We start from the raw sequence: 16,027 nt of genomic DNA on the forward strand, positions 1-16,027 counted from the left end.
AATGCTTTGTTTATTTATAATTATGTCAGTCATCTTCTATAAAGCTGGCGAAGTCGATCTGAAAGGGAAGGATCTCTTTGGATCTGGCATTTTTAAATCTAAAAATATTGACAGGATTGACATATGATACATTTAACTCAAACGCATGGCACAAATAATTAAACCAATACTAACTTTCCAGTAACTCAAGCAACTGGCATTGTCTATTATGCTAACGAACACTTCATGAGACCTGAATATTTAAATTTGAAATTCCAAGTAATAGTATACGGAGATGACTTTCTTTAGTAAAAAATAGAAAATCTGTTGCTGTTTTCCCAAGGGAAATTTGTTAGGCACTGCTCCCGGTCTACATAAAACCTCATGAATTTTGATTCTACCAATTCAGATTTTATGATAATCTGGGCAAAAACTGAGTTATGACTTATGTTCCTTTAGGGCTCAGACTTTTCCTTCCTATTTGCCAGGCTAAAAGGAATGGCTGATGCATAATAAAAATTTATTCAGTTAAAGAATGAAGTAATAACTTTACAAGAAAAACAAGATGAATTTTCTAGAACATTTAACATTAAGAATTTATAAAGATTTTTATTTAAAATAAATATCTATTAAACATGCTCACTTTAATACATTCTTTCCCAGTAATTAATTTATAAACCCAGGAACAATGACTTATCAAAAATATACACTTAACTAGTTAGCATTCCAATAATACTAAAATAATAAAGCAGCATTCCTTTAACAATACTATATAAGTTCAGACACACCACTAAAATGCTACACCAGCCTTTGGCTGGCTACATCAATGTAAGCTTTCATTCTGTAAATTATTAATGTCCTTCCAAGTTTATCACATTTTCACTAAGCCAACCAGGTTTTGTTTTATTGCACATACTTTCTCTAAGACTGTTTTAAAACATTTTATCTTATATTAACACCATTCATTTTAATTTAATAAAAATAAGTCCTACTTTTCTTTTTTAAAATTTATCTTTATTGTTGAAAGGATTACAGATATCCCCCTTTTTCCCCATCTATCCTCTCTACACCCCCCCCCCCCCAGGCCTTCACCACACTACTGTCTTGCCAATGGAATGCATCAGTCTGTTCTATGCTTCTATGTCCCTGGATCTATTTTTTTCCTTAGTCTATTTTGTTTATTAGATTCCGCATATGCGTGAGATCATGTAAAACTGAAGCAGGAAGAATCAGAAAACCTGAATAGAGTAATAACTGATGAAATTGAAGCAGCAATAAAAAACCTCTCAGCAAATAAAAGCCTGGGTCTGGACGTCTTCACAGGGGAGCTTTCTAATTCTTTAAATTGTAGGGTTAGATAGTTTACTAAACATTTTTCTTGCTTTTTGAGGTAGGCCTGTAGTGCTATGAACTTGCCTCTTAGGATTGCTTTTGCTGTGTCCCATAGACTCTGGGTTGCTGTGTGTTCATTTTTATTTGTTTCCAGGAAGTTTTTTATTTCTTTCTTGATCCTGTTGGTAACCCTTTCATGTTATTTAGCTTCTATGTGTTTAAATGTTTTTGAGTGTTTTTACTGTAGTTGATTTCTAATCTCATGCCCTTGTGATCTGAGATGCTTGATATGATTTCAAGCTTCTTGAACTTGTAGAGGCTGGTTCTGTATCCTAACAAGTGGTCTGTCTTTGAGAATGACCCATGTGCACTTAAGAGGAATGTATATTCTGCAGGTTTAGGGTGAAATGTTCTGAAAATATCAATTAAATACATCTGATCCAGCATGACATTTAGAGTCTGTTTCTGTGTTGACTTTTTGTCTGGAAGATCTATCCAGTGAAGTCAGTGGGGTGTTAAAGTCCATGACTATGACTCTATTGCTGTTGGTCTCTCCCTTAAAGTCCTTAAGGTTATTATTGATAGGTCCTTATTTATGCCTTTTTAATTATTTATGCTTATGTTTTCTCTTTATTTCTCCTTATGATTACAGCAGTCCCTTTAAGATATTTTGCAATGCTTCTACTTCTACTTCTTATTACAGCAGTCCCTTTAACATTTCCTGCAATGCTGGTTTGGTGGTGATAATCTCCTTTAGCCATTTTTTGTCTGGGAAGCTCTTTATTTCCCCATCTATTTTGAATGACAGCCTTGCTGGGTAGAGTAGTCTTGGTTTCAGATCCTTGTTTTCATTACCTTGAATACTTCATGCCATTCCCTTCTGGCCTGTAGAGTTTCTGTTGAGAAGTCAGCTGAAAGCCTATGGGGGCTCCTTTGTAGGTAAACAGATTGCTTTCCTCTGGCTGCCTTTAATATTCTTTCTCTTGAATTTTTGGCATTTTAATTATGATGCGTCTAGGCGTGGGCCTCTTTGGATTCTTCTTGCTTGGGGCTCTTTCTGCCTCATCAACTTGTGTGACCTTTTCCTTGACCAGGTTAGGGAAGTTTTCTGCCATTATTTCTTCAAACAGATTCTCTAACCCTTGCTTACTTTCAAACTCCTCTGGCACTCCTATGATGCACATACTGTTATATTCCATGTTGTCCCACAAGTTCCTTAGACTATCCTCCTGTTTTTAAATTGTTTTTTCTTTTTGGATCTCTGATTGATTTTTTTTTTTTCGACCCTGTCTTCTAATTCACTGATCCGATCCTCAGCTTCCTCTGCTCTGTTTATTCCTTCCCATGTATTCTTTATTTCTGCTATGTCATTCATAATCTCCTTCACAGTTTCCATTTCTTGTTCATGCAGATGAGCATTCTTACAATCAGTATTCTGAACTCTATATCTGACAAATTGCTTATCTCCATTTCAGTTAGCTCTTTTTCCATAGACTTTTCTTGTTCTTTCATTTGGGGCTTTTTTGTCTCCCCATTTTGGCTGCCTATTTGGATATGTTTCTGTCTATTAGGTAAGCCTGCTAGGACTCTCAGTCTTTTTGGAGGGTTTCTGATACAGGCCAATATCAGATGCTGTTTGTGACTGGCCCTGAGTACTCTGTTTGGAATTATCAACAACCCATGGCTTGAGGTCCCCTTTGTTGGGGCTGGGTGCATTTGGAAGGGACCAAGATGCCCACCAAAGTCTGACTTTCCAAAGCCCAGGTCCAGAAGCAGATCAGGCAAAGACTTAAAGCTCTCTGAAGTCTGCCTCTGCCTGCAGGCTGATTAATCTGATTTTTTAATGAGGCTCAGGCTCTAGAAACTACACGGGGCAGAGTGGCTGATTGTTATCAGTCTCTTAATGAGTCTTAGGCTGTAGAAACTCCTTAAGGTAGGGCTAGAGGTTTTCCAGCATGGTGGGTCAATTGCTTCCCTCTCAGGCAAAAGCTGCTTAGAAAGTAAATGTCTTCCTCTGCAGTATGGGGGAATGACTCAGCACAAGAATCCAGAGGGGTGCCCTCTGAGCTCTATCTCCAGAGCCCACAACCCTAGATTCTCCTCACAGCTCCAGTCCACTCTTCCCTCCCTCTGCTGGAGCCCAAGGTGAGCGGCTGCACATGAAACTTTGTGTGTTGGCTCTTTAAGAGGGTGCCTGCAGTTCCAGCCACCTCTCCCTGGCAGACAGAAGCCCTGCTGCTTTTCACAGCCAGATGTTATGTGGGCACCTTTCTCAGTTCTGGTGCTCTGGGCTGGGAAGCCCAGCCTGGGGGTTAGGCCCTAGAGTCCTCAGTGGGAACCCCCCACAGCTGAGATATCCCTCTGGACCATTAGCTGCTGTCTGTGGGAGCCCAGCCAGCCCTCTGTTGCCTCCGCACTTCCTCCCAGTCTCTGTGTGGTCTCCACTTTTCCTCCTTGGTTATGAGGGTGCTCTCCAGCTTGTCTTCAGTTGGTCTTGATTATCCAGGATGGTTTTTCTACACTTTAGTTGTAATTCCAGTTTGGTCCAGGGAGAGTGTCAGTGTAGGTTCCACTCAGTTGCTGCCATCTTTACTCTTTCAGTCCTACTTTTCTATTACACCACCTAAATTTTAGTCTTAGGAAGGACTTCATCACCCCTAATTAAGTATACTTAGCAGAATTAAGGAAGAGAATGTCATTAGCATTAAAGCCTAACTTTATTAACATAAAGTATTATTCCAAATCACCCTTCATTTTTTTTCAATATCCTATGTGAAATTAAAAAGAAAATGAAATATGTTTCACTCTCACAAACTTATTCATATTATAAGAAGCTTAAAAATTTATTTTTGGCAAGCAGGCGAACAAACTCTAACTTCTTATTTACACACTAACTGGAGTCTGAGATGTAGTGTTCTGCTTCCCATTAGTTTGTTGCTCTCACTTCTGAATTCCTCAGTGTAGTTTTTGTAGGAATCTAACCTCCCTCAAGCTTCCCCAGTCAACAGGAGGATAACTCCAGGGCATAAATTGTGCCATGTTAACAAAATCCTACTTGTCATCTGACTCTTTGGAGCAAGTCTGAATGTCACTGAGTTATTTCAGCAGAGCAGATTCCTACCTATATTTCTTAAGCTGTATAATCTACTTATATTTAGGACCTATTACTCTCAGATACATGGCAAAATAAATTAACGGAAATTATCTTTTAAATTAAAATTTTCTGGTCCCTGAAGTATATGATGTCAGAGTAATACCACAGCTGCTGAAAGGAAACTACTGGTATTATAGTGGAGATTTCAGGATTTTGCTGTTTGAGACAGAAAAATAAAATCCCCAACCATGTGGGGAAAAAAACATTTTACAAAGAGGGTCAAAGAACAAACCAGCATAGAAATTAATGCAAGCGCCCAGTATGAAATGATGTATAACACAACTAATGCAATAATTAGGAGGAAATTAATAGCTTTAAGTGATTTCAATAGGAAAGAATAAAGGCTTAAGAATGACTAAGCCCAGTTTCCAGCTTTGGAAATTTGATAACAGAATAAACCCAAAGAAAAAGAAGAGGGGGAAAGATAATAAAGAGCAAAACTTTTTTTTAATCCTCTCCCAAGGACATGCTTTTATTTTATTGATTTTAGAAAGAAAAATGGAGACAGGGAGAGAGCGCAAGAGAGACACAGACATGAGAAGGAAACATGATTGACTGCCTCCCGCATGTGCCCTGACTGGGGACTGAACCCCAAAACCTGGGTATGTGCCCTGACCAGGAATCAAATCCACAAACTTTCGGTGCAGGAACAACACTCCAACCAACCGAGCCACACTGCCAGGACAAGAGCAAACTTTAATAAAACTGAAAAGGATGATACAAGACAGTATCAAGAAAGTCAGAAGTTAGTATAATAAAAAGGGAGTGAAACAAACAAATCTCTTGAAAAACTAATCAAGAGAGAAAGGCACAAAAGAAAAGATAGAGACACAACTAGAGATCCAGCAGCAATGAAAGAGAGTAAGAGAATACCGTGAGTGACTTCTTGTCAATAAATATGAATACTTAATAAAATAAATTATAAGAAAAACATAATTTACTATCTGAGTGAAGAGAAAAAAGAAAGCCTGAATAGTTCTATATCACTAAATACATTGACTTTGTACTTAAAAATCTATTCTCAACCCCTCTCAAAAGTCAAAATATATTCTAAGACCTATACAGCTATCATTTCAATACAAAACAAACACTTCCTTGGGAAGCAGGAGGAAGAGTTCTCAGATAACCTTAACACAAATCAGGCGAGGAAAATTATTAGAAAGAGATTTGTACTCAGTACCTCTTGGACATGAATACAGAATTCAACAAATATTACCAAATCAAATCTAGCAGTATGTTTAAAAAGATTAAACTTCAAGACTAAATTGGTTTTATTTTATTTAAAAACTGTGAGGTTTAAACATTAGAATAAAAGAATAAAGATCATAAGATCATCTCTATATATGACGAAAAAGCATTTGTTTTAAAAAAGAGCCCCTTACGATTTTTTAAATCTCATTAAAAATAGAAGAGAACCTCCTTAAATTATTAAAACAAACAAACAAAAATACTGAACCCTCCTCCCATAAAAAGACATCAAATTTTTAAACGGTGAAATTAGAAGAAGATCCTTTAAAATCAAGAACAAGCCAAGAACAACAACACTACCAATCTGGTGGCACTCTACAGGAGCCGACTGGGTACAACAAGGAACATAAAAGAAACAATTATTTTAAAAGGAAGAAACAAATCTTTCATATCCTAGGTGGCATGATTGTTTACAAGAAAGTCTAGGGCATCACAAGACAAGTTTCCAGAATGAACGAGCTTAGCGAGGAAGCTGGACAGAGATGAAAACACAAAATATACTGCATTTCTATTTGCCAACAAGAGCTAGAAAATTAGTTCTCTCTCCTTGCCCCCCCAATTAAAATCAACAAATAAATAAAGACCCAGGAAATAAAGGGGAAATGATAAGACATTAAAAAATATATAAGTATCAAAAATATACTATCTTTACGGACAGGGAAGCCTGAAAGCCTGAAAATTGTAACTCTAGTCAGTATGCCCCAAGTTCAACGCAATCCCAAAGTTCCAACAAGATTTTAATAAAGCTGATTCTAAAATTTAAATGGATAAGCAAAAATCTAGTTATTGGAACCCTAACTCAAACCATACTTAAAAAAAATAAACTCCAGATGAACTTTAATCTGAACGTGAAAGATTCTAAAAAGAAAACAGAAAAAAACATGTAAAACCTTGTGGTAAAAGAGAATTTCTTAAGACAAGCAAACAAAGTCCCAACAAAAAATACTAATCATAAAAGAAAAAGATTAATAGGTTGATAGTATTAAAACCAAGAAAAGGGAACCCTAGTACACTGCTGGTGGGAATGCAGGCTGGTGCAGCCAATATGGAGGTTCCTCAAAAAATTAAAAATAGAACTGCCATTTGACCTAGTGATCCCACTTTTAGGAATATATCCTAAAAAACCCTAAACACCAGTTAGAAAGAATTTACGCACCGCTATGTTCATAGCAACACAATTTACAATAGCTAAGATCTGGAAACAGCCCAAATGCCCATCATTAGCTGAGTGGATAAAAAAGTTGTGGTATATTTACACCATGGAGTACTATGCAGCGGTAAAAAAGAAGGATCTCTTACCCTTTGGGACAGCATGGAGGGACCTGGAGAATATTATCCTAAGTGAAATAAGCCATCAGAGAAAGACAAGTACCACATGATCTCACTCATACGTGGAATGTAATGAACAAAATAAACTGATGAACAAAATAAATACAAAAATACAGAACCATGGAGCTGTCGGATGAATTCCAGAGGGAAAGTTGGGATGGGGAGGGGGGGCAGAGATTAATCAAAGAACTTAGATCATATATACATGACCTATGGACATAGACAATAGTGTGGAGAAGACCTGGGGGGCAGAGGTGGATGCCTGGTGGAGGGGTTCAATGGGGGGGGAAAGGGGGACATGTGTAATACTTTCAACAACAAAGAAAAAAAAAACAAGGAAAAAAACCCCAAGAACTTCTGTTTACTAACAAGAACTTTAAAGAAAGAAAAATCAAGCCAAAAACTACAACACATAAAATGGATAAAGGGTTGTTATCTAAAATATATTAAGAAATATATTAAGGTTTTTAAAATGCCTAAAAGATACCAGCAAGCATTTCAAGAAGTGAAAATGGAGACGTGTTTGATGCTATTAGTATTCAAGGAAAAATAAATCAAGAGCAGAACAAAATAATATTTTATATTCATTCAACTAGAAAAAAATTAAAAAGACAGACAATACCAAGCACTGAATAGCACAAAATGAATTCTTAGACTCTGATCATGGGAAAGTAAAGTTTCCAAAAACGCTTTTTGGAAAACAATTTAGCATCATCTTATGAAGCTGACTACCTACATTGCCTAAATTGTCCACACATGTGCACCAGGGTAGGAGATTATTCATAGCTGCATTGTTTGTGACAGTGAAAAGGTAGCAATAACTGGAATCCATCAACCAGAGAATGGAGGAACAAATCACTGCACTCAATAGAGTATTATTCAGCAGTGAAAAGAAACAGCTACATCCAACAAAATGCATGAATCTTAGAAACAATGTTGAGTGAAAATGCTGTTACAATTATATAATTTTATTCTTCAAGCTCAAACTCAGCCCAAACTAAAAAGTATACTGCTTAAGAATACATAATTAATTTTAAGAAGTACTACAATGAACAGGAAGTAGAGGACAGTAAATACCTCTACAACGCAAACAGTGGATTGCAATAAAGACTAGCATGCACGTTTACGCAACAGTATTAGCAATATGCCAGTTCTTAAACTGGGTATTAGAATCAAAAACTACCATGCTATTTTTATGTTTTATAATTTCATATCTTACATATATTAACTTATGTCAAATACTGTATGATAAAATTTAAAACCAAGTATTAAAATTAGAGCTTATTCAAGAGACAGCACATAAAAATTCTCCTAATAAAGTGATCTATTTATTTCTTCCCTGTTTATCTTACACATACTTCTCCATTACCACATCTGTGATATTCACTATTTTATTTAAGTGTTGTACAATAATTTTGGAAATGGTGTCAAGCACAATGGATGTTAAGAACAGTAAACAGCACTGTAAGGAAGAATACAATGACAACACCGAGAATTGTGGCAATGTTGCATGCTCACACTGATTAAAATCAAAATAAATCAGTCATCTGATTTTCACTCATAAGCGGAAAGAAAGAATAATATACATTAACATAATTTAGTGCACTTTTATATTCTATTGGTGTGTAATGGGCAAAAGTAAGTTTCTATGACATCATATTACAAACATATCAATCTTTCCTTAAAATGTTAAAAAACAGGAAAGACAGCCTTGATTTTAATCTATCAATGAGTAATTTTTTTTAAAGAGTCTGCCATTATGTTAAATGTTTCTGAAGAGAAATCAGCTACTTGTCCTAATGGTAAATAAAAAAAAAAAAGAGGGGAGAAAGAACCTTAAATAAGTTAAGGACCACAGAATCTACAATAAAGACAACACCTTAGAACTTAGAACTGGCTGTGAGCATTGTAGGAAAAAAGCCAGGTGTAGAAAAAAGTCAAACTTGCAGAGGGAAATAAAAGTATGTTGAAAAAATAGTGAAAAAGTGCTCTATCCTAGATGAATCATTTTAATCAATAAAAACAACTAACTCTAAATTTTTAAAGTATATTCTTCAAAGGAAGAAATACATTTCCTTTAATGTAATAGGTCAGCAAGCAAATATCTGAGACATCTCAACACCTTTACTGCTAAAAGATTTTATCCCATGTTGTTAAAGACAAACTGATAATACTCCTTAATTACATGTGAAAGGAAAACTATTTTATTTTTAATTTACCCAGAGTGTGTATGTAAAAATGAGAGCCAAATCATACTTGGAAGCAGTGAACTGCACAGAACCACGCTCGTCTGGCGCTCACCACAGGTCTTAAATGCGCGCGGCCTGCCAAACATAGCCCACTAGATTGCTCTCAGCCTCCTTACCTTCTGTTTCTAGTACCCTGTTCCCTTTCCTCCTTCCTGTCAGGCATTTAGTCCACTGTTCCTAAAACTCTGCCACAGGGGTAAGAAGGAAGGAGGAGAGGGCAAGCACACGCTTATTTTGCCACTTGAAGCAGCTCTAGGTCATTACTAGACATGAAAAGGGCCAACTATGAGAAAGGGCATGTGACATGTTCCGCAGCCTGAGTACCTTAAATGCTTTCCACCTACAGCAACTACAGCAACGTGGGCAAGGGGCCCTTAGTCAACTTTTCAAAGGGACGGCATGGCTATGGTGACTTCTCCGCTCTTCCTAGACTTGCTTTCCTGCACGAATGTCATTGAAGGGTCCTAGTTGATATGGACCTTCTGTAGATTCCAGGGACGAAGGGGGGGGGGCGGGCAGAGGGAAAGGAGGAGGGAGGACAGTTCCTTAAGGCTGCTGCACATCACCGAGTAACTAGTCATACCAACCCCAAACAATCCTGGAGGCTTCACAGGCTGATCCAAGGGCTGGAGAACCCGTTCAGGCAGAAATTATTCCCACTAAAAATACCTAGTTACAAACCTACCTAGGTTTAAAAGGTATTTTTTTTAAAAAAAAGACTTTCAACTGAAACCCTACATGGCTAATTCATTCAGTCAAAATATTCCACTCTAATTAGAAAATATAACAGGGACAAAAATAAAAAATCATAAAATGTAAATGCCATAGAGAAAGCTTCATATCTTTGTAATCAATTTTACTCATTAATAGACAGTACTGGAACACTATTCCACTTTACTGTCTGCCCCACCCACAAACTGTTCTACATCACTTTTTTTTTTTTCATATCGCCTGGACAAATAATTGGTATGCTTTCTACAATGAAAACCAATTTTTGCCTTTAAACTTATTTTATATACAAAATTATACCCATTTTAACTAGCAAAAGGACACAAAGACATATAAATAAAAGTTTATCATTTTCCTCTGCCCTTTCTCCCAACACTGTACAGATATCTATATAAGTCCATTCAAACTTGATCAAATCCTAAATAAAGGTGGATATGTGTGCGACCGCGCGTGTGTGTGTGTGCACGCGCGCATGTGTGTATATATGCTTTTGATTGAACATAAGATTTGTATCATATTTTACATGTTATGCAGTTTCATTCTTCTCACTTAGCAACAAATTATCAGAGTCAACTGAAATAATTAATATTTTTTAAAAGCTGTATAACATCCCAACATATATGAATTTACTACAATATATTCAACTACCCCTACACTAACTAGCATTTAGGTTATTTTAGTTGTCTTAGGTTTTGTCGTTTCAAAAAATACTGCATTACATGAACAAACATGCACACACGCATGAACGCAGCCATTACCATCCATTATACTGGTTCCATTATTGCTATGGGACAGTCTCACAAACAGATTTTCAAAAGAGCTGCAACATCCTCACTCCTGCCAGTACTCTCACTCCTACAACAATCACTCCTACCGGCAATACATTAATATGTGGGAAACAGTTATAGAATATGCTATGTAGCTGAAACATTTCATAAAGCAAAGTCCCTATACTTTTAGGCATCAATTAGTTTAAAGTGATTTTTAATTGTGTCATATGTTTACACCAATTGATTCAGTAAGGCTGCAATTATAAGGCATCTACATAGGAATCTGCAAGAATAAAGTTTATACTGGGGTAGATTTTAATTTACCTTTTTTTGACACTTCCGCCCCATTAAGTTCTTTTTGTGCTTCTTCAATTTTGTCTAAGAAAAAGAAAGAAAATTTTATAAATCAATTCATCACATACAAATAAGAATCCAGTAAAACAAATATACTTCCTTTAAACAGTTCCTGACACACAGAAATAAATATTTGTTGAATGAATTATTTATGAAACAAATATGTATAAACTGGTAAAGTAATGATACATTCCCTTTTAAAATTATAATTTTAATCATGTCTTAGTCATGAAGACCATTCCCAATTAACTAGTTTCCATAATGCAAATAATTAGTGCATTTAAAATACTGAACTACAGTTAAAATATATTTAGCTCCCTAATAAAAGTAACAAAATAATACTTTCCTGATGATGACATGTAAGTGTACAAAGGGATTTTATCAGAGATATAATAAATGCCTATTAGCATAGAAACAAGCCTAAGCAAAGGTCATAGACGGCCTAAGACCTAAGTCGAACATGGAAGAAAGAAAAATAAAGGAAATGAGCTGAAGAGCAGCATGATACATATCACTTTAGCCAATTCCTGCTAACAGGTAGATTATCTATGAAGTCTGTGGGTAGAATACTGCATTAAAGAGAAACTATATAAAACTAATGACTACATTCATGAGAAACTCCAAGCCAAAACCTCCCATCTGTGCCATTCAAGAAGTCCTGTTCTACAGAAACTGAGAAAATAAATGTTTATTGGTGTTTAAAAAACCCCAACTACTAACGACTACAAAACTGTTATATATGTGTAAACTTTTGAAAGATTAGGTGTAACCAAGGGGCAATAAACTAAGGAAGACTTGGGAGGGCTGCTTAAGGAACAGAGAGAAAAGGGAGGCAATTGCGTGCCAGGGCCTGCAGTTCTTCCATCTGAGGCTTTGGGCACAGTTGGATTTTGTAAATTAGTACATGTTCTACTTTGGTAACAATTAATTTAAATTTTATAAGGATATACATATTTTATAATTATGACAGTAACCACCACCACGTTTAAATACAGGGGTCTATGTACTAATTATAATGGTAAAAGTTATAAAATTCCCAGGGTACTATTTTGTATTGAAATAAATAGTTTCAATAATTATATAATATTTTAGATAGTTCATGGAAGTATAGTTTAAATGCTTTCAAAATATTGGTACCTCAGCCACTTATGCCTTCTGACATGCACAAGCAGCCCTGAAAATGATCTCCGATGATAAACCTACCACGACCAGCCATGGAAGATGTAACCTCCACAATTATATCTTCCAGATAAATGAAAGGCACAGACCCCACCACAGGTCCTTTAAACTCTGGGCTATCTGCCTCTTCCCCCATCAGTCTTGCTGAAAAAGCCAGAAATTCAGAGAACCTTCACTTTACTGATCAGACTTCTTTCAGCTGCATATTGATCCATCCAGCCTGCCGCATCAAGGCAGAGGGGGTAGCAGCAGCAAAAAGGAAACCAGCTAGTATGAAATACTACACACTACATATCAGCAATGGTCAAAAATAACTACAGTTTCATCCTGACAAATGTGTCTTACTTGCTTCCTGCTAATTATCAGATCCAGAATAAGACTTACAAATAGAGACAATCTTTGGAAATAATGTAATTTTTCTTATTTATACACGTCATTTATTAGTCATGAAATGACCAGTGAAATTGAAAACAGCACTAAAAGAACTTATTAAATGCAGAAAGTAGATGTTACTTCAAAGAGAAAAATACCAAATGCATGGATGAAATCTATATTAATATAAGTAAAAGGACAAGGCCCACTTTTTAAAAATACAGTTAAATACATTGTACACATTCAATATGTAAATAAACACATTACAAAACTTAAATGCATAGTCCTTGAAAAGCACAAAAGGAAAAAACACTATTATTTCTATGCCAGCAGTTTGTCCAAACTTAAGAACCATAAACAATACGTATGTATGTATTATATATAGTCACAGTAGTAATAACTGTTTAAGAGTTTATGTACATATAATTTGGCATTATATAATAAAACTTTTTATTAATAGAATCAACAGTGGCTCAAAGCAACAAAAATTCACAACAACACATATTTGAAGAATAGCTGCTATTTATTTAGTATATTGAGGTTTGGCCACCTTCCGTTTGTATTTCAATATCACAAATTCTTACAAAAATGACTTCGATTGACATTTGATCACTAAATTCTAGTCTTTGTTTTTAAAATTTTCAAGTAGGTTGCCTTGTTCTCTTGATAATAGTAGAGTATAAATCAGTAGATGTAGGATATCTATTATGTTAGCTATAAGCATCCACTTCAATGCTCTTGCCTAGAGCTCCAGTTCAATAGGTAACACAGTCTTCAGTTAGAGAGCTTGCAAACAGCTATTATTAAAAGCTTTTGCTTCAATTCTTATAAAAAGTCCTATTTATACTTAACCCTTGGTTTATGATTCTCCTGGTAAAATATGATGTTTTAAAGACACTATGAAAACTACAGAGAAAGTAATCATTTGTTATATGCTCCTAATTGGTTTACACAGACAATTTACTTATATTTGAAGGCAATGTTTATCATTTTTTCACTATGACCCAGAGCAAGAATATATTTTACATTCCAAGCAATTACAAGTGCATACATACGTGTACACATAATTCAGAAACAAACTCACCCACACTCTACTTTCTGTCCTTTCCTATTAAAAATGAAAAATGCCACCTGCCCAACTACACTGATTTCACAACCCACTGCTGGATTGTAGACCTGCAGCTTGAAACTCACTGATACAAGAAACAGTTTCCAACACACTTTAAAATGCTCTTTTAACCTATTCCCTTTACCAAACCAAGGGTAACACTTCCCAGCAATAATATATCTCACTACAAGCCTTGATTAGGGGGCAGGGGTGGCATTTGGGATGGGATCTCAGGTTCTGAAACATCTTCCATGCCCTCCCCAATGTCAGTCACTGTTATCTCAGGTCACAATTTCACAGAGAACTAACTGCACATTTACAAATAAAGAGCTTCTCTATCACGGTTGCTTAAAATAAATATACATGCAAAATGAACATTCATATCATGTTAGTAAATCTAAAGTAAGCAATGCATTCTTACTTAATGGAGCTCTTATGAAACAACCTGTCCATTAGGGTTCTGGGAAGAAGACCAGATACTTTATAAAAAATGATTTAATAAAGCAATCTTCAAATGGCCAGTAAGCACATGCTCTCTAAGCACTTCACCCTATGGCGAAATGCCTCCCGCACCATCTCGGGTACCTAACCACCACTCCTTGAGAGACTTGTGATCTAGGATACCACAGTTTTGGGGACCAACCCACTAAACTGTTAGGATAAGAACACAAAAGCTGTGTGTTTCTATTATATTGAATGTCTACCCTGTGTCAGGTACAACAGAAAGAACTGGAGATAGAAAGAAAACGGAATGGCTCTCCTGGGGGGGCTTACAGATTATTATATCCTTTAAACAATCATTTTAATACCAATTTGATGGTAAATATAAAGCCTGAATTCTCATGTGGTGTCAAAGTTCTTTGTGATCCCACAACCTCTCTGCCTCCCCATACCCCCACCCCCACTCCCACCTCCCCGACCCCCACTCCCACCTCCCCTCATCCCCACTCCCACCTTCAAGATGGTGCCCCCTTTAGGACACCTCCTCCAAGGCCCTCATTCAGAGCTTGGCCCTCTCTTCTGTCACCACCAAATCATGCAGAACCCCATTTCTCTATAGCTACATATGTCATGACCATCAGTAATGACATAAGATGAACCTAAGTAATTTACTGATCATATAAACACTGACAATAACCTGCCTAGTGACAGAGAGAAACACCGATGAATATCGTGCAGAAGACAAAAAGGAATACCTGTACACAATCTTAAGGTCCTGGCACTGCATCTCCTTCAACATTATAAATGACTTGTACGCTTGGGAACCTGTCAGTACACAGTAAGCAACTGAAGAGATATGGCTCCATTCAATCTATCAACTTCAATGATTTCTACCTTGAAAGTGATTTACAAATGTCTAATTACTATGTTGTACATCTGAAACTAATATTGTATTTGAATTGTAATTGGAAAATAAATTAAAAAATATATATATATAAATAATTTCTACCTTAATTCTATCAGCTCATCCTTCCTTCTTGCTGTTCTGATAGACACCCATCACCTCTGCTCTAACACTCTCATCACAGCCCTAAAAACACAAAGTGGAAACGCTAATCATAAAATTCTATGAAGTAGATCCTAATAAACTGTAAAAGGCACCTCTATTTACTGAAAGAGATACCATCTGATTGAAAAAACTCACCATATGTGACTGTACTATTTTTACTGCTGAATAAGCCTCACTCCTACGTCCCCTCATTACACATTGGTACAAGATCCTTACTCTCACTGTTAACTGCCAGAGCTATTTCAATAAGGCTAAATATACGACAATGACGTAATATTAAAATGCATCCAATACCCATAGCCCTTTATAGATGCTCTTCTAAATGAAGATTATCCTAGTGTTTACTAAATCACCTAAGTAAATCTATCATTATAAGAAATAATTTAACCTAAAAGTTTCACATCTTATGTATCCCTCTAGACCTACGTCTTTGAGGAAGAGGGCACCCTACAATAATGTCAAAAATGACAGCCTAGCCTAGTAACATTTCAAACTGAAAAGTACTGCTTCAAATAAGTGAAAAAAAAATCAGAGACTCAACTCTGTGCTAATGAATTTGAAAACTGTGATTAACTACTAAAAATTCTAGAAAAACGTAAAATTACCCAACTTGATCCAGGGAGAAAAGAATTCACCCAGGATAACCATGGATGAAACTCGGAAAGTTACCAGAGAGTAACATAGAGTGACCTTTTGTAAGGGTTCCAGGCCCAG

The 16,027-nt window shown here is 36.1% G+C and overlaps 1 protein-coding gene across 4 annotated transcripts in view; it reads right to left on the bottom strand.

The window, feature by feature from the left end:
* HIVEP1 (HIVEP zinc finger 1) overlaps window positions 1-16,027 on the bottom strand; it is a 130,217-nt gene that overhangs the window by 48,973 nt on the left and 65,217 nt on the right. For all 4 annotated transcript variants that reach the window (XM_016204173.2, XM_016204170.2, XM_087820640.1 and 1 more), the window contains exon 3: window positions 11,115-11,168. In XM_016204173.2, the coding sequence (XP_016059659.2) occupies window positions 11,115-11,168 (54 nt within the window). The remainder of the gene's footprint in view (window positions 1-11,114; window positions 11,169-16,027) is intronic.

This window comes from Miniopterus natalensis, chromosome 9, assembly GCF_054644295.1.
Source record: "Miniopterus natalensis isolate mMinNat1 chromosome 9, mMinNat1.hap1, whole genome shotgun sequence".
NCBI lineage: Eukaryota > Metazoa > Chordata > Mammalia > Chiroptera > Miniopteridae > Miniopterus > Miniopterus natalensis.